The sequence below is a fragment of the Pseudorasbora parva genome, chromosome 4 (genome assembly GCF_024679245.1).
Source record: "Pseudorasbora parva isolate DD20220531a chromosome 4, ASM2467924v1, whole genome shotgun sequence".
Taxonomy (NCBI): Eukaryota; Metazoa; Chordata; class Actinopteri; order Cypriniformes; family Gobionidae; genus Pseudorasbora; species Pseudorasbora parva.
In genome coordinates this window covers 23,174,918-23,201,732 of record NC_090175.1, presented here as the reverse complement: position 1 = coordinate 23,201,732, position 26,815 = coordinate 23,174,918, and the positions used below count along the sequence as shown (strand labels likewise).

The 26,815-nt window shown below is 37.6% G+C and overlaps 1 protein-coding gene across 1 annotated transcript in view; it reads left to right on the top strand.

Annotated features, from left to right (window-relative positions):
* galntl6 (polypeptide N-acetylgalactosaminyltransferase like 6) overlaps positions 1–26,815 on the top strand; it is a 276,939-nt gene that overhangs the window by 192,348 nt on the left and 57,776 nt on the right. The window contains exon 6 of the mRNA XM_067441340.1: positions 21,889–22,074. Within this exon, the coding sequence (XP_067297441.1) occupies positions 21,889–22,074 (186 nt within the window). The remainder of the gene's footprint in view (positions 1–21,888; positions 22,075–26,815) is intronic.

The window sequence follows — 26,815 nt, the reverse complement described above, 5'->3', positions numbered from 1 at the left end:
AAGTCTTTCCATTTCAAAAACAATTTATTCTAGTTTCATGCATGCTTTTTTATCAATACTTGAATGTGGGTAAATTTCATAAAAAGGAACATTTTAAACAATACACAAAAAACTGAAGTAGATGAAGTAGATTGAAGTAGATTGAGTCCATCAACCCCACTAAAGCTTCACAGTAGTTTCCTCTTCATGGGTTTGACATGTCATTGGGTAACATAAAGCAGTTTTGATCTTTGATTTATGTTGTTTAATGTTTAATGAACGCATTCCTTACATTTGCATAAGCAATCTTCTATCACACGTTTATGCTTCTTCTTCGCCTGTGTTTTAATTCAGAGATTTTGTATTAGAAGATATGTCATACCACCCCCTACCATATAAAAGTGAAAACATGGATAGCCAGGCAATTTGGTCAATGGAAGGGAAAGAGTAAAATAGATTTTAAAGTAAATACTAGCCTGTGCAAAAAAATCAGATACTCAGAATTAAGATATGTTATCTTTATAAAATGAGAACATGTATAGTCCAAATATACTTAAACTTGTATGTCATTATACACAGGCTTTACATTATGACCACCTTCCTAATATTGTGTTGGTCCCCATTTTGTTGCCACAACAGCCCTGACCAGTCAAGGCATGGACTCCACTATACCCCTGAAGGTGTGCTGTAAGCCCTGTAAGTTGCGAGGCGGTTCGGACTGGTCAAACTCTGTGGATCAAACTTTTTTGTTCAGCACATCCCACAGATGCTTGATTAGATTGAGAGCTGGGAAATTTGGAGGCCACGTAAGCACCTCAAAGTTGCTGTTGTGCTCCTCAAACCATTCCTGAACCATTTTTGCTTTGTGGTAGGGTGCATTATCCTGCTGAAAGAGACCACAGCCACCAGGGAATGACGTTTCAATGAAAGGGTGTGCATGGTCTGCAACAATGCTTAGTGGTCCGTGTCAAAGTAACATCCACATGGATGGCAGGACCAAAGGTTTCCCAGCAGAATATTGCCCTAAGCATCACACTGCATCTGCTGGCTTGCCTTCTTCCTATAGTGCATCCTGGTGCCATGTGTTCCCCAGGTGAGCGATGCACACGCCATCCACGTGATGTAAAAGAAAACGTTATTCATCAGACCAGGCCACCTTCTTCCATTGCTTCGTTGTCTAGTTCTGATGCTCACATGCCCACTGATGGCACTTTCAGCAGCGTGCCCCGTCTGGTCTGCGATGCACTGTGTATTCTGACACCTTTCTAACAGAACCAAGCATTAATCTTTTGAGCAATTTGAGCTACAGGAACATATGAGCCCATATGTATCAATGAGCCCTGGCCGCCCATGACCCTGTCGCCGATTCACCACTGTTCCTTGCTTGGAGCACTTTAGATAGATACAGACCACTGCAGACCGGGAACAACCCACAAGAGCTAGAGCTTTGGAGATGCTCTCACCCAGTCATCTAGCCATTCCAATTAGGCCCTTTTGTAAACTCACTTATGCTTGGCCATTTGCCCTGCTTCTAACACACCAACTTTGAGGACAAAATGTTCACTTGCAGCCTAAAATATCCCTCCCACTAGCAGGTGCCGTGATGGAGATACTCAGTTTTAAACACTTCACCTCATAATGTTATGCCTGATCGGTGTAATTTAAGTACATAAGTGCAATTTTAAATATGTTTCTTTGAAGTACATGAAGTATATTTTGCGAGAAGTACATTAAAAGTCAGCTGAAAGTATACTTAATTTCCTCTTAAACTCCGAGGACCCTGTACAGGGTCGGCTCGGCGGTATGAAAAGCTTCCCATACACATATACAGTGGTCTAGGTTCAAAATATTGGTGTCATTTTACAGGAAGCCCTTTGAAGTTACATAAAACACTGCTAAAAGTGATAAACATGTAAGTACATGTTGTGTAAGCTGTTATAACCCCCCCACCCCCCCCCCACCCCCCACCCCCAAAAAAAAAAAATTAGGCGCGTTTTTAAAATGGGTAGGCCAAATCCAGGCGGAAATCCCAAAAAATGGCCCTGAGTGTAAGAGGTTAAAAGAAGTATACTAATAGCACATCTGAACGAACTTTTTTTTCGTAAATCTCCTCTGACAATAATAAATGTGTATCTCTATAAAACCATAAGCTATGGCTATGGTATAGGAATCTCATGTCTTTAGCCCAGTCTTTAGAAACCAGTATGTAATCAATCTTTTTATTAACCTACAATTTCCTATGAACACTCTGGTACCCTCCGGTGGCCTCTTGGATAGCTTTGATTTAACGAAGTAAAGGTGAAGTAATATACATTTTTAGATATTTATAAACTGCTTTTAATAGTATTTCAATTTTGCTGGCTAAAATAAAGCACAAATGCTATAGCAGGGGTATTTCATAACAATGCTTCCAACGCCCAGCTGATGAATGTTAATGTGGCTGTTTAAATACCATTGTGGTTTTGCAGAATTTGAAAACACTTGAATTGAATATAATGACTATGTCCATGATTCAAGTGGTGTTATTCTTTAATGTGAAGTGTTTAAATGTACCTGTTTCAACTGTCATTATCAGACAGTTCAGTTATTTACTTTTTTTTCTTTTATTCTTTTTTTTTATTAGGGTTGTTTGCTTAAAAAGCAGATCTTGCTTTAAAGCCTAAATTGGAGTTATGTTTTCTCAGGTCTATTATGCCATCTGCATTTTGTTGCATTATGCGTTGTCACCCAGGCACCATTTAAACATTTATGATAATGTTGTAATTAGTGGAAGATAAATGCAGCTGTTAATGATTTGACAAACGTTCAAGCTTCCAATCCCTCTACAGAGTGAAGAAGATGGTTTTGGAGCTTTTTCACAAATAGATTGAGCCACACAACTCTAGCACGTCCGTCACCCCCCCACCCACCCCCCCGTTCCTCTCTTCGTGCAGGGGAGGGAAAATGGTCGACTGCCGGAAAATAGCATGCCTCTCTATGGGAATATTTGGCTAGTTTTAAAAGGTCAGGCACTCTGGCACTAACCCCAGCCGTGACAACTCTCTGCTGACCTGGCCTCCTCTTCCAAACCGCTTGACTTTCCGCTTAGTGCCTTGTGCACTGAATGCTCTTCTCGCCTGAAGAACAAAGGTTTATTCATGCTTTCTTGGAGGTGCAGATTGCAGCTTTCTATATTCTGCTTTCCAGATGACTTCTATTTGTCCTGTTCCAGCTCCATCTGTTGGCTTGGCTATGGAGCTACTCGCTAATTAAGTCATTATTTAGAAAGACAGTCCAATATAAGACTTATTTTTAATGGCCTTTTTTAAAATATAACCTGTTCGGTTTTACATAAAGAAGGCCTGTTGCTTCGACTTTGGACTTAATGTCTTGTTTTCCGTTGTTGCTGTTTTGTGCTTTTTATATCAGCAGTGTTGTTCATAGGGTCTATTTGAGTCTTTTATGTAATCCTCCGTCTCCAGGACTCGAAAGCCCAAAATTAATGTTTGCGCTCATCCCTCGCTTGTTTATCAGCAGAGCGGAACAATAGGATTTCAAGGTGCTCTGTCAGTGGAATTCGTATTGCTGCTTTATTTTCTGTTTGTTTTGTGTCTGTCGTATGCTGTATAGAAAACAAAGGACTTTATTGGATGTGCAACGCTGCATCCAGTGCTGGTTATTGTCTCTTGGAGTGGTGGGAGCTGCTCTCGCTCACTGTGCACTGGATTTCTCAGCTGAGAGTTTTGTGAGGACGTTTTGTGCAGACTGTTGTAGTTACGTGTAGTGAAGGAACATTAGCTACTGCCATGAAGTATGCCAGACCTGGAGTTTGAGCTGCTTTCTTTAGCCTTGAGTTAGTAGTGCTGAGCTGACAAACTTCGATCAATAGTTCTAGTTTAAAGTTGTTTTGAGATGGTTGGCACTAGCCAATATGACTTGTCTTTCAGCATTCCAAATTGCATGTGGGCCAAATTACAAGGAACAGATTGAACATCGTTCCAAAGGAACAGACTGTTCCAAAGCAAACTGACTAAACAAACCCTTGAAGTTTTACTGTAAAGAGAAAACTATAAAAAAAAAATTGTTGTTGTTGACATTTTTAGCTTTCTTTAGTTTTTGTGTTGCTCTTTGAGCATGAAAAAAGTTCTGCAAAGTCACAAGGCATAAACTACACCCCAAAGGAAGTTATTCTCTATCTATATCAATAACCACTGCTTCTGGACTCTCCGAAACATCTCGGATGCCTTTGAGGGTTTTTTCCAGGAACATTTACATTTATGCATTTGATTTACATTTATGCATTCAAGGTACAGATTTTACATTTTTGTAAGTTCTTGCTTTCCCTGGGAATCGAACCCATGACCTTGGCTTTGCTAGTACCACGCTCTACTGGTTGACCTACAGGAAATCATACATGTCACAAATTCCTAATTTAAATAATTCCCACCCAAGTCATGTACAAAAAGTTTAGTAGTGTGTTGAAAGTAGCTGTTGTGTAAGGGGCGTGACCAATCACAACACACTGATCCAGCCATCCAATCAGAACACCTTAAAAGCCAATTATGGTAACCCACACTCAGATTGTGTCCTCTGCATTTTTTTAACCCATCCAAATTAGTGAACACACAGAAAGAGAGAGAGCAGTGGGCATGCATTATTCCTGTGCCGCCTGGGGAAGATTCGGAATTAGGTGCTTTGCCTATTTCCTGCCGGTTTTGAGAATTGAACACACCACATTCGTGTTTGTAGTCACTAGCTACTAGTCAGTCTCTCTAATCATTAGGCCATTACTGCCTACAACATTTTTAAACAATTCTGGTTCTGTATTGTGTCCGCATTTTTAAGCAAGATCATTTGAGAACTGCTCTGAATAACCTAAAAATCCCATCAAATAGCTGTCCTAGTAAAATGGTGTTGAGCTAATCTGTGATTTGCACTACAAGGCATGTAATTCAGTTTTATAGCCCTGTCAGTGCATATTACTGTGTCTCACTGCCACAACAATGCCTAAACTGTGCAAATTGTTGTTTGCCTGAGACATCACCTTTTCAAACAAACAGAATGAAAAATTGATTCCAAAGCAGATTGCTTTTAATGGACAGATAATGGGGTTCCACTCAAGCTGTCTGAGGCTTCAAATACTTGAAATGGCTTATAATTTCAAATGAATTACCATTAAAATGGCATGGCTTGTTTATGTGTCTGTTTCCATTTACCCACCTCCACCCCCCATCTTTGACTTTGCTAGTGTTCCATTTTGCCTGTCTGCTAATTATGATGGTACAAAAAGCTTTCAATATTGAATTTGGCACATAAGTGTCCACACAAAATGTGGTGCACTGCAGGTGCAATGCATGGTACCTAGAGTGTGTAAGTGCCTGAAAGGGTCATCTTTTCTTTTCTTTTTTAAGTGAAAGGGTATTTTGTTGTTGTTTGAGACCGGACAGTAAATGGTCAATGGAACATTATATGAATGGAATATAAACGAAAGTGAGCATAATGTCATGGGTTCTCTAGTTTATTGGTTCTCAATTTGGTAGGTTGAGATTCGGGTTGTGACGGTATACCTGTATGGTGATATAACACCGTTTGTTTATCTATGCTATTGGTGGGGAAATCTGAAGGAGAATCTCACATGTGCATAAGCAACTTCTATCCAATTGATGGCTTAGACTCAACTTGCTCCACCCACACATATACAGCAGAGAAAATGCCAGACACTGTTTATCTCTAATCCAATTTCCCCTTCGAAAAAGAAGTTAAAGTTTGCTGTATGGCAATACTTTGAATTCTTTTTGGTAAAACAAAAAAACAAAAAAAACAATTAACATGTGATTGTCATCAAAGATAGTTATCCATTTTGATAGTTATCCATTTTAAAATGTAGACTCAAGGTGGCTGCAAAAGAAGGAAACACATCATACATGTTCACATTTATTCGAGAACACATCCCTCCATGCTGATAAAGGTGTGTCCTGTTTACAACTTAAAGCCGTATGATTTCTGATATGGACTGTAGAGTGAATCGAGGGTTATATTTGCAGTATAATGCAGGTATGGATGGATGAATAAATTGAGATGAATGCGTGTTTTGCGTGTCTCTGTGTGAATGAGCTGTGCAGTTTCATCTACCTTATACTTAAGTATGCGTGATGCTCATGGGGTGCTTCTCATTTCTTATTTGTGCATCCTCGTTTCCTTTGCTCGCTTCCTTCCCTCGTGTCTTAGTTCCACTCCCTTAGGATGGGAAGGATACACCCCTGCATCCTGAGTTTAATCGGTCTCCGGGTCACAGGCTAGAGGACGGAGCAAGGAAATTAGGAAGCATTAATTGAGAAGCACCCACGGTGTCCACAGTGTCTGCCGTCTTACAATATGAATAAAATAAAAGTTTGGTTAAAAGAAAGAAATTATGAAAGAAAGAAAAATAATAATAATTTAAATATAGAATAGTTATTTAAACATTAAGGAATTTATTTGTTTGTGCATATTTTAATTTAATAAATCTATGTTGTGCAGCACTGCTAAAAATAAATAAAAGTTTAAACGTCACATTTTCATTTCATTACATTTTAAAACATTAATTAAAATGATTTGAATTGTTTTTCATAGTATATTTGTATTAAATCATAAACAGAAATTGTTTTGACTAAAATACATACAACTCAAAAAGTTATTATTTATTAATTATCAAAATAAGTAGTTAATGTAATCCATAATCAGTGATTCAATTTAATCAATTAGACAATATTGCAATTTGAATAAGCAAATCAAACAAATGGCTTCAAGATTGTTACAATGAAGCATTTGTTCAGCCATTTGTAAATCACTCGCTGATTGATCACCGTATACGTGAAACCATGGTATTTCCTCAAACAGTTATCATACCATTATAGAAATAGATCATCGGATTGCAGGGGGAAATGCTAAGTGCAAAATAATAAAATGCAACGCATCTAATCTAATCAGGCATAGGTTGTAACCCGTTCTGATACAAATTGGCCTATCAGCTTATAAAAAAAGAACAGAAAATGCTTCCCATATCTTTTGGTTGGTTGAGATCAGTAAAACGCTTCAGTGAAATGCAGCTGTCATAGGTGACACTATATGCTTATTAATCTTAATTTGCATAAGACTTGAATAAAAGTTCTTATGTGGCAGCTCATTGATTGAATGTTTCTCTAGTTTTAATAACTGCCCCCCTATGTATAAGTGTTCATCAAACAGCACTCACTGCCATCTAACAAATGCCATTATTGAGCTCTGCTGACATTAAGAGGCCTTTATATGGCAGGAGAAACCAATGTTTTAACATGATGTGCAAATCAAATGACTAGTAAAGGGTGAGATTCACAAGGTCATTATCTTCCAGCCGATCATATTCGGCTTTAAACGTCTCTTGCAATTGCTGGCGAGATGCACTTTCGTTCCCCCAATCGCAATGCCTGGCTGACGTCTCTGCTGTCGGCTCATCACAATCTAATATATTCTAGTGGCAGCTGTTCTTCTCCACTTTGAAACCTATCTATATCATGCCATTTTTTTTTTCTTCTGACATGTTGGTCACTATTGCAAACATAGAAGGATGGCAGCAAAAAATAAATATGTGCATGTATTCCTTACTGATCCTCTGCAGAATGACCTGTCCATCATTTGTATCTCATTCTCCTCCAGCTCTCATGGTGCTCTATCACCTCCCGTCACTTGCTCTCATCATTAAATTGGGATCTTGACAGCTCATTTTTTGTTGTAGCACTTCCTTGTATGCCACAGATGGTCCCCGTTGAAAGGTTGTTCGGAGGTGAATAATGTTCAGTCTACAGTTAGTCTGTTACATCTGAAGCATTTAATTGTTTTTGTGGCAAAGCATTATTTTTTAGCATTAAGTGTAAAGTGTAAAAAATGTTGATGGAATATGTATTGTCTTCAAAGTAAACACCACTTGGTTTGATATTTTGCTATCTAATGCTGTAACAATTTGAAAGGAATCGTTTATCCAAAAAATTAAAATTCTCATTATTTCTTCTGTGGAACACAAAAGGGCATAAATGATATCTGTGTGGGTGAATTAAATGTACTTTGTATTAACATAATCTTAATAATGCAACAAAAAAAATGATCTTGCTGAACAATTAACACGTTTTCTGATCAGTTTTGGTGAAAAACCAAAGCAATATACAATTACACAAATGGGTAACACTTCACAATAAGGTTCATTATTTAACATGAACTAATAATGAACTGCACTTTTAAAGCATTTATTTATCTTTGTTAATGTTAATTTCAACATTTGCTAATGTATTATTAAAATCTGTGAACTAACATGAACAGCTGTATTTTTAGTCACTAACATTGTCAAAGATCAGCTAATGCTGAATAGAGATGTTGTTCATGGTTAGTTAATGTTAACTCATGCTTTAACTAATGTTAACTACAACCTTTTTGTAAAGTGTTACCCCTGTGCGCTTATCCAGTGCTTCACACTCCAGTCCAGTAGCAGAAACCACGGTTTACATTGCTTTGCCTCTGCCAAAAAACCATACTCATAATCAATATATTTGTGTTTTCTTTTTCTTTTCTTATAAAGCTTGTGAATGTTGTGCCTATAACTTAAAAAGCAGCCAATGGGATAAGAAAATACGCGTACTCAAGATAAAGTTTCGCTGTTATGGATGTTTGAGCATTAAGATACTTGTTGAAAAAAGAGAAGCAGAAAGAGAATTCAGAACTCAGTTTCACAATCTATCTTAAGGGCCACAACTTTTCACAGCTCTGAAACATTGAAACTCAAAGCATTGAATGATTGAATGCCCCCTGCTGGCCCCACTCACATCATTTCCATCAGAATGCAGGGGGTCTCCCATCCAAGAACAGGCCAGGCCCAGACCTGTTCTCCTTCATTGGATTGCCAGGACTTGGATAGTTGTCAGTATGTGTGTTTTCTAGGTTTGAGTCTTTTTCTGGTTAAATTATTTTGCATACTGTATATTAAGTTGTTAAATGTAATGTGATGCTACTCCCCAAAACAATTTCAATACAAACTTTATAATTAAAATGAATGTTTTATTGAGGGTTGAAATTTATTTAAAACATTTTTGATGCAAGAATAGCTCCTACTTGTGCTTGATTTTACAAAAAATAAAGGATGTCATTGTCTGCTTTTCTTTCAAGTGTCCACCGTGCACAATATTAATGAGCGGAGTGACATTAATTCTAGTTTACATGTGTCTTGCTCTCCGTCTTTCCACCGCAGAGAACGGAGCGTGTTGGTGTTTGTAATCAGCGTCTGTGGTGCTCCATTGTTGCTTGATGTGCTTTCCGCACCACACCGAGATGAATGACCTTGTCTTTTTTAATAGAGCCGCATTGAGCGACCGGTGTATCTTTCAAACAAAATCTGCCTCGTGTAGAAGCAAGCACTCCATTAATGAGGGACCATAGCAGGCGCACGCATCCCGCCGTGTCCAGAGCGAGGCCGCATTTCCCCCTCAGTGAAAAACAAACTGACGCTGTGATGTGGGCTCAATGAGAGGACTAGAGGGAGGCTAATGGTAGGGCTTCACCTCTCCGCTGCCGAGCCATACCAACAATAGCCTGGCCAATTGCCCACCTGCACTTTGATTGGCCGGCTGTGGCAGTGAGTGCATGGAAGAGGTGCTGGTCACTAGAATGGAGAATTCACACCTCAGTTTACGTTATTCCTGTTGCTCTCATCCACAGGCAAACAAAAAAGTCGCTGGATCAATAGGACCGAGGCGGGTCTTTGTTCTTTGGCTATAGAAAATGTTGTCTGGAACACATGCAGACTGAATTATTATACACCCTACGCAGCAAACTTTGCCAGAGGAATATCAATTGCTGTCCTCACACGTCAGTACATGCCTCATCTTTAACTGCCATTACCCACACAATTCCTCTACTTCCTCAGAGAATATTTGGTCAATTCAATTGTTGTTTAAGTTTTCTGACCTTCAGATGTGATAATATGTATTATATATTGTATTATATGTCTCTGTGATGAAGTTTGAGAAATATTTGACTTTGAAATTTGTTGAGAATGATAAAGAAGACAGCCTGCTACTTGTTGTGAAACAGTAGATATGTACCTAAACAGAATGTGCTGCCTACTCTACCCAGAGTCCTCTAATCCCGCATTGAATCCTCTAGACAGCAGGCTGTTGTGAGTGTCTCTCTTTAACCTTAAAACCCAACATAAGCTTTTCACCTCTGAGATCTTCTGTTTCCCAGAGTCTCTGACTCATGTTCAGCAGGCAGAGGTATACAGAACAATAATAAAATGTCTTTTTATTTCCCTCCTCCTCCATTTGAGATGTTTAATGTTGCATGAAAGACCTTTCTTTTAGCGACAGAAATATTCTTGCTACTGAGTAGAGGTCTAGTTGTAATTATACCCTCAAAGACCTTGTCCTTCCTTTCATCCTTTGCAATTTATTACATGAATATATATATATATATATATATATATATATATATATTATATTATATATATATATATATATATATATATATATATATATATATATATATATATATATATATATATATATATATATATATATATATATATATATATATATATATATATATATATATATATATATATATATATATATTAGCAAAGCTGAGTAGTACTAAATGGATAGTTCACCTAAAGGTTAAAATCCTGTTCTCGTTTACTCATCCTTGTGTCAGTCAGAGCATCTTCTTTTGTGTTCCACAGAAGAAAGAAAGTCATACAGGTTTGGATCACCTTGAGGTTGAATTTTAATTTGATTATTTCGACAATTATGAAAATGGATATTATAATGATGATTGAACAGTTCTATTTAAAACAAACTGCTGAGGAAACAATGGTGTAAAATGATACACAGAAATATATTAAAATCTACTAACAATGTTATTTACTGAAGAAAATTCTCGAAAGAATATGTTCCAAATAATCCGATCGGTAACTCTTTACAATACGGGTGCACTAATATGTATTAATTCATGCTTAACTAATGCACAGATAATCATGAGTTAATGTAGTTGCATAATATTTTAATTAATTAAATACGATGCACAGGATCGTATTCTAAAGTTGTGCTCCTATCGACAGCAGGACACTTTCATTTTTAAGAATTTTCTCCTTTTATATGCTTCCTATTTCAGGTTTTAATAGCTCAGTTGGTAAAGCATTGCACTATACAACAGCAACATGTAATCATGCGATCATGAGTTTGATCCCAGTGAACACGTGCTCATTAAGTGTGTATATACTATAAATCACTAGGTAGGTTTAGGGATGGGGTGGGTGTAGTTGTAAATTAAAAATATGTTTTTGCTAAATGACAAATGGTGGTGAAAATTTCAGACATTGCATTAAAATGAACACGCATTTTGGTTGGTAACAACAGTCATACGTCAGTTCATGACTTCAGACGTAACACGACACTGTACTTATTTTTATGCCAGCTAGAGGGCACATGACGTTAAAACGTAAATATAGGTCATAATAAGGTGCTTGAAAAACGACCTATAGAGTCACAGGTTGTTAGAGGACAGGTTGTGTATTACTAATGGTGAACTAAACCATTTGTTAATGATTACTGCATCAGCAACTAATGAAGATTATAGATTATTAATACATTAAAGGTAGGGTAGGTAGAAATGATCTAAAACACTTTTGTCCAAATTTGTTTAAACTTTCTTTATATGTCAATACATAATTAAAATGTAAGTACTCTGAAAAAGAGAGTATAAAAATCAAGTGACTTTAGACTGTTTAATCTGCAATAAACACCGCTCATTATTTTCGTTCGGGACGAAACAAATGATTGGCCTGGGCTACTGTCACTCTCTCTCGCTACCATGGCAACCACCGCTTGCACTACAGGTTCTGCCCACATGCACACACCCCTAGGAAGAGCAAAAGCATTCAAAATGCACGGTGCTGGGTTTTGCAGTCAGCGAAGGCAAACAATGCAAAAAAGGAAGACAGTAGGCCTAAATGTAAAGGCAATGCTCAAGAAGTCTTTGGATAAACAAAGAAATCAAACGTGAGTAAATATCAGCGTGGCTTTCCAACGATGTTGGGAACTGAGGGACCTAAAGGGGCTGTAAAATGACTCATTGCTGGCTGTATTTCTGCTGGACAGGTAATCTTTCATTTTGATTATACATTTTTTCAATATAACTGATGTTATTCGGGGGGGGGGAATGATCAATGCTACCCGTTTTTAGCTTTGCCTTATAAATATAACTGGCTTGTTACCGAATTAAACAACAAAATATATTTTAAACTTTACCATTATCGGTATTCTAGCTTGATAGTAAGTACTAAAAGACATCTTATTTGTTTGTATTCATACTGATAAAGTTAGATGTTTTATTACATGTGATTCTGACATGATGTCGCTACATACACACTGCTCGTCTGAGGTAAATAATGCGTCTTCCAGCTGAGGGGTCGGTGAGGCACGTTCATGTGTTTTGGGGGCGTGGCTTTGCAAAGAGCCCAGAAGGGAGAAGGTGGAGTGAATGGAAATAATGAGCTGTCTTTAAAACAGTGCTGAGAGGTCTACAGACTCTCAATTTTTATACTTTCTTTTTTAGAGTACTTACATTTTAATTATGTACTGATATATAAAGAACGTTTAAACAAATTTGGAAAAAAAAGTTGTTTAACCAATTCTTACCTATCCTACCTTTAATTAATTATTACATTGGCATTAGTTAAATGTGTTATAATCTATTAATTCCTTAATAACATATTAACTAACAATGTAAATAAATGTGTTAATTACCACAATGGGCCAAAGCCATGCATTTCAACTTCCAGTTGTCTGCTTTAATTAATCATTAGGTAATGATTTATTATGGTATCATTATGTAATGACTTTACCTGTTGGGGCACATGACTATTAAATGATTATTGACTATTTAACTAATACCAATTTATGGGTACTTAATCTATTAATCATGTAGAATCTTCATTAGTTGCTGATGCAGTAATCATTAATAAATGGTTTAGTTCACCATTAGTAATACATTAACTCGTGATTATCTGTGCATTAGTTAAGCATGAATTGATGCATATTAGTCAATCAATCAATCAGCTTTATTTATATAGCGCTTTTACAATCACGATTGTGTCAAAGCAGCTTCACAGTGTCAAACAGGACAGTTTTGTACCCGTATTGGACAGTAGTGCACCCGTATTGTAACCAATCCGATCATACTAAGTGAATGGAGAAAGGAGCTTACTTAAAAGGACGTTCACAAGTTTTTGTTAAATGTTGTTACGGTTAATATAAAATTTATACTTGGTTTAATTTGGCACTCAAAAATTCTCATAGTCTGAAATTGGATGCCATTTTTGTCTGAGTAAAGTGTGCCCTAATTAACAGTGTCTGGTACATAATGAATTTTCTCAAGTAAAAGTGAAAACCATTTTAATGGCTTTAATGAGGAGCTCAAAAACAATTCTAAAACAAATTATGTTGTGAATCTTTTATATACTTTGTGATTTGATTTAATTGAGGTGAGACTCTTTAAGACGTTTTAATTAGCTAGTAGCATCTTAAATTCAGTTTGAAGAGGTTTGTGTCAAATGTTGTCGGGGATAACTCTTAAAAGTTGGCTTCAAGTAATTTGTTGTTGTTTGTCTATTAGTGGTAGAATGAAAGGTTTACAGTTCAACACGTTCCCACATGTCACATATTGACACTTGGTCAAGACCCCTCAGCGTCTTGAACAAAGAACGGCACTGAAGTGATTCTTAAAAAGGGAAGATGTGTTCTGAGTTTAGCCGACCAGATACGGCGAATGTTTAATCTATCAACACCTTCGTTGCTCTGGTTGGTGTAGCGCTATCCTATCGCGTGCAGAGGGAGTTTGAAAGACAACCGTTTATCCCGCCCCTTGGATTGAGCTCTGTCAATGGTGAGTTTCCAGACCAAACATCTTGATGTGGGTCTGGCTTGTCAGGCTAATTGTTTGGCCCTGCAGATTGAAAAATTTCACTAAAGTGATACCCTGCACATTAAAAAGTGACATCGAAGGGTCCCGACTAAACATCAATATGTGATGAGTTGAGAGTGAAAACATGTTACACAGTTTTGTTGTTGTTGTTGCTTTGATGACCGTACTCTGAACGAAGCATGCGTCTCTCGACATTTGAGACAGGCTTACCGCCGCAACAAAATCATTCTCCGCATTGTCAGGCATTGTTAGACATTTCCCTTGTTCTGCGTTCAGGATCCCTTTAGGTTTCCTGCACAGGCCTCATTTTCTGATCTTTACAGCGGCAATGTAATAAATTGGGATTGAGTCTGAACATTGATCTAGCTGCAGAGACGGATTTATGAACGGTTCAAGGGAGTGCGTATCTCCCCCCTGAGGAAAACAGCGGTTGAGTAAATTGGAGACAACAAGCAGGGCAATAAGAGGGGTGGGTGGCTTTCTTTTATTCACACACTGGCCAACAGCAAGCTTTAAAAATACACCGTATATTATGAATAAAGGCACTGGCAACGAAGCGCTCAAGGTGTCTGTGCTTAACGGATGTTTTATTCTCTGCACATGTTCTCTGGGGGCCACACAAATCCTGACTACAACGTCAGCAGCATTATAGCCCAGCGACACACGTGCAGAGACAAAGCAGCTAATTCAAGCCTGCACTAGCTAAATCACAGCTAGCGAAGAAAAAAATACTTGTTGAATGATGCAATGTGGCAAGATGTATAGCCAAGTAATGTATCAGGTAGAAAACAGGGCACATGCTTTTCTTACAGTAACTATAACATAATGCTTTATTTACTTTTTAGGTAAAAAATTTGGTTTTGCAGGCCTTGGAGTCATTTAAAAGAACTATGCTGTTTTGCTCACCAAGGCTGCATTAATTTGATTAAAAATACAGTGGAAAAAAAAAAATATATATATATATATATATATATATATATATATATATATATATATATATATATATATATATATATATATATATATATATATATATACATACACAAATGAGGACACATTTGTCTCCTCATATGTCACAAAAACATGCCCCCCCATATATATATATATATATATATATATATATATATATATATGGGGGGGGGGGCATGTTTTTGTGACATATGAGGACACAAATGTGTATAATGACATGGGTATGACATAGGTATTACAAGGAGAGGGTGACTTATGAGGACATTGGCCATGTCTTGACTTTTCAAAATGCTTAAAAATCATACAGGATGAGGTTTTTTTTTTAGAAAGTAAAAATGCAGAATGTTTCCTGTGATCAGTAGCTTTAGGGGTAGTGGCATTGTAAGGGGATAGAAAATACGGGAATGTCCCCATATGTCACAAAAACAAACGTGTGTGTGTGTGTGTGTGTGTGTGTGTGTGTGTGTGTGTGTGTGTGTGTGTGTGTGTGTGTGTGTGTGTGTGTGTGTGTGTGTGTGTGTGTGTGTGTGTGTCTGTGTGTGTGTGTGTGTGTGTGTGTGTGTGTGTGTGTGTCATATGTATTTTGATGAATCGGCTGAAGGATTTTGCATATCAGTCTAAATGATTTATTAGCAGATCGATTTTCATTAGAATGATTTTGAAGTCCCTATATCCAGCAATCACAAATGACTGAAAATATCACAGACAGTACGTAAACATGGACAGGAGCATTTCTACAACATTTGTAATTGAACATAACACAAAAACATCCACAGACAAACACAATGTATTTTGCATCCAACTGTTTTTGTTGTATGTGCACATGCGTACATTTTTATGTTCCTAATTAACTGGGTTTTAACTCTTCTGGCATCTTTGAAAAGCAACATTTTAACATTGTTCTTTATGTGTATGTGGCATGTCAAATGTGTGTTCTGACCCCATTAGATATTTTCTGTTTATATATAACTTTATATATTATGTCACACACCCAAATAACCTTAGAAATTCACTTTTAATCTCAGAGTCCTATGACAATTTGCAAAATAGGATACCAAAGAACACCACATGGTCAGAACTGCAATTATTATCTTTTGTGCCTCTCAGCTAATAATAGGGGATATTCTTTTCTCTGCCTAATACCAGCCACACCAATAAAACAATACCGTTCTGAGCGAGTTCCTCCAGTAACGCTGCAACAATTAAAGCAAGTGACTCATTGGTGTGAATCTCTCGCTCATTAGGTTTGAATTGCAGCGACAGTGGTAATTTTAGAATAGCTCTCATATCAAAGAAACAAGCTCTGATGAAGTACTGTTCAGAGAGTCTCACATCTCACCAGTGTCGATTTGAATGTGATATGAAGCGAACGGTGCGGGAAGGCGTATGTCTGTCTGAAAAACAATCAAAACCTTGAATGGGGCAAACGGTCCTTGTCCATCTGTCTTAATGACAGACCACCAGGGAAAGAGAAAAATGAAATGTGCAACCCAGGTTGGGAAGGTAGTGGCCCAGAGAGGTCTGTCGGCAAAGCATCAAAGCAGAGAATGCGCCTGCCCTTCATCATGGCTTGTCAGCCATATGCCAGCGGGATATGAAACTTTGCCTTTTCCTCATAACTGTTTATTTGTCACTTCCTTCCCCACCGTTCGGCCTGCCACGCATCAGCACCAATGATTTATGACCTCGTTTAATCAAGCGCTCGTAGGACATGGAAAAAGAGAGGGAGAAAACCCACCCGACACTTTCGCCTCTGTGAGCCACTTACACTAACAACGGCAGCCTGGAAAAGTTTTGCGAGTCTCCTCCCCACCTCAGCTCAGTGGGATCAGAGTGCAGTGGCAACTCATATTGAGGCTGTCACTTTTATTGGGGCCATTTGTTTGAAGGCCAGACACCCTGGGAGTTGAGAAGAACAGAGAGGGGGAGAGGGAGAGAAATAGAAAGAAGAGACCGAATGCAAGTTATGCGCTGGCAGGTGACTTTGCCAGAGTTTAGTAGACAGTGAGGATGCATCTGCAGGTTCCCTAAAGTGAGTTTGGCCTCTGGCCTGAAAGTACTGAGCAAGAGGAACAAGCACACACACATTCACATACATTGCTGTTTGATGTCCACCAGATGAACGCCCCACATACTGTCTCCCCATCGGCTAATATACTCTTTTATTTTTCATCACAGATGTCCTGCTCTGTTTGGGTTGTTTATAATTGCATTGGGGGCCTGCAGAGAGCTCTCACTACACAAACCAGAAACTCTCTGAGGGTCTGTAGTGCCACTGTCATAAAGTTGCCAATCTTTTTGGTGCTATATTAAAAATAAATATGTCGGTGATGCATTTCTGGCACAATGAGTGTTCTCTGGAGTTTACTGGAGGTGTGTAGGCATCATATGTGTAAATATGGTATGTCAAACTGGTCTTATTGTTAAATAAATGCTCAGTGTTAAATCAAAAGGGAAAAAATAAATATTACAGTACAACATTTTTACAGAACGAAATTATTTTTAATATTTTCAGGGTTAAAGTAAAATTAATGATTGTTTTCATACAGGTTTCCTAAACCTTACTTTTTGTTTCTGCTTATCAGTATGTGCATGATGAAGTCCATATTCTGATAGTATATCTTTCCAAGCACATTTTACTAATTATAAACATACATTTTATATCAAAATTAATAATTACTATTAAAGGGTTACTTCAGCGATTAGCATATGGCTTTGTATCAGAAGAAACCCTGGAGTATATTCAAATGATTGTGCTTTCCCCCCCCTCATATCCCCCTGAGACAAGAGATTTATGCATTTTATTTCTGGAAAAATTCCTCCTGTGACGCAAATTGACGATATTTGCATCATAGGAGGAATGTTTGGCCAAAGGCTAAAGACTACAGCCAGCAGAGGGAGCCATTTCCACATGTTTTGAACCCGCTCATGGGGGATGGAGATCACACTCAGAGCTCAGCTCGCAGCTACAGGCACTCGTTTAAACGGGGCTATGGTGAGCAATGTAAGTCTTTTAACTTCTCAGATTAATTTCTATGAAAGTTAAGCTTGCAAAGGCATGAACTGAAACGCGCGTTGTGAATTTATGCCGCGAGTGTAAACGCGATTAACCCCAGCTTTCATCACGAGAGCTCAGCTCATTTATCTGACTCCTGCAGTTAGTGCTCAGTGCTGTGATACTCGCGCGGTGACTCACTCCTTATATTGAACAGACACGTCTTCTCCAACTCAGTCACAGTAATCAAGTAGCAAGGTGGCTTTGGGAATAGCCTCACAGGGCAGCGAAGCATTCTGGGAATTGTAGTTTTTCATCCCCATGAGACAAAAATTTTCTGTCTTTTCTCAGTCTAGAAGGCACCAAATTCAAAATTAATTTCACATTTCTATTACATTGATGACCCAGTTTAAAGGTGCACTATGCAGCTTTTGTCCACTGGAGGGCGCCTATGCAAAAAAAAATGCGTAGTTTGATGACGCAAAGTGTGAGCGCAGCATCTTGGGAGATGTGGTCTTCTCATCACAGCCGGTGAAAAATAGGACTCGGGCAGAAATCACGTTCATGCATGCGGTTATTAACGTTACTGTAGTCTAAAGCAGAGCAGGACCGAGTGTTATGGACCTGAGCAAAGCTGCTGGAGCGATTGTTAAACAAATACCCGCCTTGCGAATACCGGGACTTTTATTATGACGGGACGGGACTCATTTGCCGGGCGCCTGCACAGATCCGCTCTTCCGGTTATGATTTTGAGGTAATGGAGCTCTGTTTATCATATTAGATACATTTAAGTGTGTTTAAAACGATGTTATGACGTTACTCCGTGCGTTCAGTTGTTCACACTGCTAAGAGTAAAGCGCTCCTGCCAAATAAAAGCCGAAACCGAGGGTAACGCAGATATGACGCAATTGACAGGCGACTCTTTCAAATGCAATGCTGCAACGTCCCTGTCCTTAGTTAAAATAGCAATTTTCTCACAATTTACAAATAGTTGGAAACATCTGGGATATTGTAGGTACTCAACTGAACAAAATATATAACACTGGCCTAGTGGTTTTTGGATATTTTACTGCAAAAATACTACATAGTTCACCTTTAAATACAGATTCATCTTCCCAGCGCTGAAGTAGATTACCCCTTTTAGATTACATAGAATAATTTGTAGTTGATAAGTAGTTGTTTATGATGGAAGGTCTTAAAATGTAAAAATGCTAACCCTTAATTGCATACATCAGTGGCCTGTTGCATTTCAGAGTAGGTTTAGAGTTGACAAATCCAGATAAATCCAACCTGGTTTAGATCAAGTTCAACTGTTTCTCAAAGCTTGGTATAAACTTTCTCTGTCAACTCAGGTTTAATCCAGAGTTAACGATTAACTCTGAAGTACGTGCACCTGAAAGTGTGACACGTGTGGCAAACAGCCAATCACAGTGTCCATTTGATTCATTTTTCTTCTGAAGATTGAGAGATCGTTTTGAAAATTATCATGAAATTAAATGTGTTTACAAAGTAGGAATAAACGCTGTCTGCTGCTGCAGCGACAGTTTGAGAAGCAGCATAAAGAATATCTTATATCATTGCATGTGAATTGATGTGAATCAAAGAAATCTGTTTTCTTATTTATTTATTTTTTTATTTTTTTATTTTAAATTGGGTCTCTAACTACCCGAGGTGTGTAACAGTGTAAGTATATTTGTTTTCTGTACAGCAATAATTGAATCTTTATTGACTGAATAAGCGCCATTAACCTTTATTTCACTCCAATGTCTAGCACAATAATTATGTGATGTTTAACTTATAGTTATGATGGATCTGGGGAAAATATTTATTTTGAAGATGTTAAAATTGATAGTTTTGAGAATATGTTTGAGATAGGCGATTATGATCCAGATGCTGGACAGGGATGATGGTATGAAACATCTGCTCAAACTTAACCCTTCGAAGCTCCTGAAGGTATAACGATATATGCTTGATTTTATTTTTTGCAATTGTTACTCTTAAATCAGGAGTTTTATATTATCACAAAAGATAGATACATCTAGTGACATATCAGGGCCATTTTATGATTAATTGAAATACATTTCTTACATGCAGTTTCTTTAAGAGTTAAATGTCCATAATTATTTGGCAGACAGGTAAAATGGCACAAAAATAGATTTAACTGACACTTAAAAGTCTAAAATTATGCCTGCAACAAAATATAATTAAAATAAAATGAAGGCATGTCTATCAAACTTTGAAAAAAAATCATAATTATGGAAACATTGTAAGTAGTTGAACATATTTTAATAATTTATTTTATTTGTAAGTTTGTCTATGAAAAACAAAATACAGATCATCTTTGTCATTTCTGAGTAGTATTTCTTTTTTGGGTGCTTAAGATCGTCTCTATCAAGGACACCACAGCTATTATGGATGTCTGTCAGCTGTTTAGATTCAAAGTTTATATTTGAATTCTTGAAGCAGGAAGAAAAATTATAGAATCGTTCAAATGAAACCTATTCCTTCTTGAAGTCAAACATAACACACAAACTTTAAAGTCAAAGCATGACTTTTTTCAAGTATATAACTTTAATGTTGCCTGCATCACAGCTTTCAAATATAATGAAGAAATGTACTGGTCCATCCTGTTTAAACCTTCCATCAAAACATAGCTGCTGCATCTAATGGATTTATGTTATTGGTGGTAATCCAAAGCCTGTGTATTTGGTACCTCCAAAGCATCTAATCACACAAAGTCACATGGACACACACACACACACGTGCACAGACACAGCAGCTGGGAAGCGGTGATTGAGTTTGTGTAGGTATTAATGTTTTGTATTTGAATAATGTGCAAACGTTCGACAAGCTGCAGCAAACTCCTGCTGCTTCTGAAAATGAACAAACAGTAATGTGTGGAAAGATAAGATTTTTTTTTTTTTTTTTTTTTTTTTGCTTTTGCTTTTGAAACGACTGCCTTTGCTGTTTCTTTGTGCTGTTACTGAAAGGGTCAAATGCATTACCCAGTACCCGGCAGTGAGAAAATCTTATTTTTCCATCTGTTTCATTTTTTTGTTTGTGTTTATCTCATGTTAGCATAATTAAAGATGTTTGTGGAATGTGCACATTCATATTAACTGAAAATATTGCATTGAGAGCTGAATTGCGGTAGCAATGTTGGATGTAAAATATATCTAAACTTAATGTAATGCAACCGTTCTTCATTCTTAATTTCACTGTGTTCAATACACTTAAATTGATATAATAGAAGTCTACTTAATCTACAGTATTTGTGTTATTACTTAAAAAATGTTTTATTGCATTGACTCAGGGCAGTGGATTTATAGTTCCTATCATGCTTTTTATCTGACCGGATAAGAAGAGTAAATTAAATGTTAATTTATTTTTTTGAGGGGGGGCTTTTAATGTTGTGTTATATGATCCATGTTGTTTTACTGCACAATTACTGCACATCCTATATTACATGTGATGAAAAATAAGATACATTTAACATGCTAACTTCAAAAGTTGATTCACTCATACATATAATTTTATTGCCACTTTCTCAATTCACTGGGTGTTTCACTAGGTTTTTCAATTTATGTTAAATAGAGTGTTTGAGTTGAGTCTGCATGTTCATTTCATGTTAAGAAAACTCATTACCAACATGTTGAACCACTGCGAGTTAGGCAAAAGAGTCAACATTGGGTCTGATTGTCCTGATTAATATTCTAGAAACAGAGGACAATCAACAATTCATTTAAGTGTTAACAACGGTGGAATCTTATGGGGTGTTAAACATTAATGCCTTTGAATGGGGCCGCGAGAATGGAGAAACAATTCCGAGATTAAATTACTGCACCACTGCACTGCAACACACAATCAATCTCCCTCCTTTTCCCTTTTAACAGAACACATACCTAGACTTAGCAATTTCCCCCTTTTTTCCGGTGCATTCTTTCTAACAATTTCTCTCTCTTTTTTCTGTCACTTTTTTTCAGATCACCTAAAGGCACATCTGGAGGAGTACATGTCCAGATTTCCTAAGGTGCGTATCGTGCGCACCAAGAAGCGAGAGGGTCTGATCCGCACGCGGCTGCTGGGAGCGTCAGTGGCTAGAGGAGAAGTACTTGCTTTCCTGGATTCTCACTGCGAAGCCAACATCAACTGGTTGCCGCCCTTGCTCGGTAAGTCCAGAAAAATAAAAACTGCCTATGCTGGCATCAGCACGTACCCTCAGATTTCTCTATTTTTTATGCCTGTCACTGTGGGAAAACAAAGGCCACTAAAAATCCCATGGAATGTTCTTTGTGCTTATCTTTCTCTTTTGAATCTAGCAATTTCAAAATTCAATTGCTTTTTCCCGTTCAAAGTCCTTCCCCCTGCAGTTGGTTGATTAAAAAAACAAAACGAATCCTCCATCTCCTTGTTTCTTGTCTGTCGCTTGGTCCTTTCATCACAGAAAAACCTTTCTTATTTTCAGACTCATTGAGGATAGAATCTATAGTGTAACCCACTGTGCCGAATAAGCATAGCAAATCCAGATGGCTTTTGATGTGCATGACCCCGTAATAAGATGTTTTAAAATGCCTGCTTCAGCAAATGTTTTTGCACTTATCGACACTTATTGATCTGATACCAGCTCGGTTTTTAGTAGGCTTGATCTGTTTGTTTCTTCGCTTGGTTGAACACCAGGCGGTCGCCCCAGAGACGTGCGCACAGCACGGCGAGTTCTAATTGGTTACAGTGTGCTGTGTATGGCCCTTGAGGGGCATGCTGGGATGTGACCTGGCATGTATGATTAGAGTGGAGCTGCCGTACAAACGCATGGCAGGTACTGTGTCACAGGCTGTTTGAAACAGAGCTCTTGATCAGTGATGTCAAGGACTGGGCTGCATTTCTATTTTTCTTCTCATCAGACCATCGCTCATTAGACAAGCTGCAAACAGACAATTTATAAATGATGGTTTACCAGATGCACCAACGTTTTATGCTTTTAAACTGTGATGACCAAAAGAAACAAACTTTTATGCAAGCACAAATGGTGCATGATATGTTTTGTCCAGAACTGTCCAGCCATTATGGAGTGCGACAGTGGGGTCATGGAAGTAAAAATCCCATCATGTCCTAATATAGAGAAGAAGAAAAAATGACACAGTAATATGTGCCTCTGTAAAATATGGAAGCCCACAATTCTGACTTTATATCATGCAATTACGAGTTTATATGTCAGAATTCTAACTTTATATCACGCTATTGCGAGTTTATATGTCAGAATTCTGACTTTATATCACGCAATTGCGAGTTTATATGTTAGAATTCTGACTTTATATCACGCTATTGCAAGTTTATATGTCAGAATTCTGACTTTACAACTACAACTCAAAAAGTCAGAATTCTGAGAAATAAACTCGCAATTGCTCTTTTTATTTTTTATTTAGTGGCGGAAGCAGGCTTCCATGGTAAAAGCCACAAGGATAGTATCATTTAAAAAAAATAAAAAACCTTCTTTCCCCACCAGTGTTTTTTTTTTTATTATTATTATTATTGCCAGCCAACACCAAAAGCTGAGAAAAACGTATCGGCTCTAGATTCAGAACGATTATCAAAACACAGATGGAATAGATCGAGTTCATCAACACCCACAAACCTTCACAGTCCTGTAACTCATCCTATGTCAACCTTTCATTCAGTAACATTAGGCAGTTTTGATTTATATGCAGTTTAATGTTGATGATCACGTTATTTCCATCAATGGTTGAGAAAGAGTTAATAGTAGAATTTCTGTTGGAAAGACTACATTACCCACAATCCTAAGAAAAGAGACTAGCCACTTTAAACATGAGAACGAGACATAAAAAAAGGCACAGCTGCAAGCCTCTCCATGAAGCATTGTGAATGGCATAATGGAAAATGTCTCTGCCTTTTTATATATTTTATATGATTAAATATTTTACCTTAAACCTGCACAAATATATGGCTGGCTGGCTGGCTGGCTGGCTGGCTGGATGGATGGATTGGTGGATGGATGGATGGATGGATGGATGGATGGATGGATGGATGGATGGATGGATGGATGGATGGATGGATGGATGGATGGATGGATGGATGGATGGATGGATGGATGGATGAATGGATGGATGGATGGATGGATGGATGGATGGACGGACGGACGGACGGATGGATGGATTTAAATTCTTGTACTTAAATGACAAGTAAAATTTTGCGCATTTTTAAATAAAAGTTCAAAAGGATAAACATTGCAGATTTATTAGTATAGCCATCTTTGATCACATTTACCAGCCAATAATTCTGACCACAACTTATTTACTGGTTCTCAGGATACTTCAGGATATACACACAAACAGAACAATATAACTAAGACAAAACAATGACTAACTAAAAGAAGACTCAATATAACAAAAACCAAGAAATGAAGCCAGGTTTAGGTGCAGGGCATAATGCAATCAAAGAATAAGCGTAGAAGCTAATCACTAAAACAGGCAACAGAACAGGAAAAGATGAAAAAACCTGGACATACTAAACATATCTGGACATACTAAATTCACTGTTGTCATTATCATATGTCATATCTTATTCACTGCCATTCACAAAGCCTCTCCTGTGGCCTCATGGTATAGTAAGCAGGCCCTCGTATGCACGCTTCACAATCTTGCCGTAAGTAGGTCATACAGGTACCTTTTGCTTATTCTGTGAGTACTGTGAATCTGAACTTTTGTCTCAGTCGTGTGCACATATCTCTGCACGGGCAGGGGCGAAATCAGACACTGTTTTGTCACATACTCTTCTTTTGTATGCGATCTCGGATGCTGACAAAGTCAAACAAACCAAACCCAGAACAAATTTGACAAGTGCAATCTCCTTATTAATTTAATTATCGATTTATGTCAGATGGTATGCCAACAACACGTGTCACCAACTGTTAGCTAGAAAGTTGGCTGAAATCTGTAATGAAGGTAAATCAGACAAATTTAGCTTTAGTTGCAGTATCGAACGAAGGTCAAAATAAATGAGGAGAGTTGCTCATATGAAAATTAATGATCACAGACATTCCTATAGGGACGAATTAAAATTCTCTCAGAGGACCACTGAAAAACAGTCATTTTTACCAAGGTTGTGTGAAAAAAGACAGACATATTCAGTCGTAGTGGCTTAAAATCACAAAGTATGTCTGTTAAACAAATTGACCTGACCTCCTCAGAGAAAAATCATTCAGGATGAATTATATATTTAAGGCCTCTTCCAGCATCTCCACAACAACTTAAATTCCATTCCATTGCTGTACATTCCTTTGTGTGACCTTCTGTGATTGTTGTCTCCTTTGTCATTTTTTATCAAATTATTTATTATAATAAATGCTAAAATGTTTTTATAATGTGCACTCTGGTCTGACTGGTATGGTGATGTGTTGCTGCGCTCATAAAAAACAGTCAAATGTAATGCAAAAAAATCTTCTAAATTCTTTTTACCTTGTCTTCCTTAACTGTGCAGACATCAGATGGGGTCCTTGGTTTTTTTAGATTTAGACTACTAGATACATCTGAAACAGGATAAAGAATAAAATAAAGGATTGTGCCCTAGTAAGCGCTACAGCAGAGCGGGTTCTTACAGTAGGAAAGTGGATATTCGGTGCCAGAGAGAAAACAAAGGAGTGATAAGTGAGTTTTGGCAGGAGAACACAGCTGGTTATTTGTGTGCTAGCTTTTTAGGAAAGCCTGTTCTTGAGCTGACACACACACGCACACACACACACACAAGCACGCACACACACGCACACACACACACACACACACACACACACACACACACACACACATACACACATACATACACACACACACACACACACACACATAAACAAATGCAAAGCCAACAGTTCTCAACAGAAGACGTCCTCTAGCCTAACTAATGACACAAAGCCGACAGTAAATACTTCATGTAACCAAAACAGCTATTTGTAGGATTGAGCTGCAATACATATGCATTTATGTAATTTGCGCTCTGTTGTAGTTAAACTACTAGTATACAACCAAAATAGCTTGTACTCACTATAAAAGAAAAAAGTACAGAAAAATGTCTGCTGAAGGAGAAAGCCAGCAGATTATAACCCTGCAGCTTTTTACTGGTTCAGCCTGGCTAGTAAATGGATAGGAGACCTCTTGAGGACTTGCTAAATTACTCTGACAACACACAAGTTATAAACAGAGAGGAGACAGTGTTTTGGCGGTGTATAGGAGCTGTATAAGGGTGTTTCTTCAACTTCAGGCAGCAGATGTGGATTTTAATGCAAAACTATGTACTATTAAACTATTCCAATATGTGCAAATAATTATTGTCTTTCAATAATTATGTTGCTTCTTGTTTCTTGTTTTTGTGTGTGTGAAGTTAGTGTACCTGTTAACAAGACAACAGTGTCAGTGAAAAGCTTGAGATGAAAGATGTGCTGCATCAAAACAAAACAAAAAAACAAAAAAATAGATGAATATTGTGATTTTTAGCATTCATTTCTGTTCAAGGTTTATACTTTTTTTCTATTTATACAAAATGTTTGAAAATATTTTATTTAAGATATTTTTCTTATAATTACATTTGCAATTAGCAAGACAAACGGAGTTTCACAAAATGTCATTTCCATAAAATTACCATCTATCAAAGAATGTTATTTAACACATCATTTAAAGGTGCACTATGCAACTTGTCCACTGGAGGGTGCCTATTCTAAATGGCTTGCGATTACTGGGACTTTTATTATGACGGGTTGGGACACAGTCGCCGGGCACCTGCACTTCCGCTTTTTCCGGTCAGGTAAAAACAACTATTTTTATCATATCAGATACATTTAAGGGGCCAAGGGCTTCGGCCATCCGTCCACTCTCTTCCCTGAACTGAAATGAAGTAGTGGGCTGT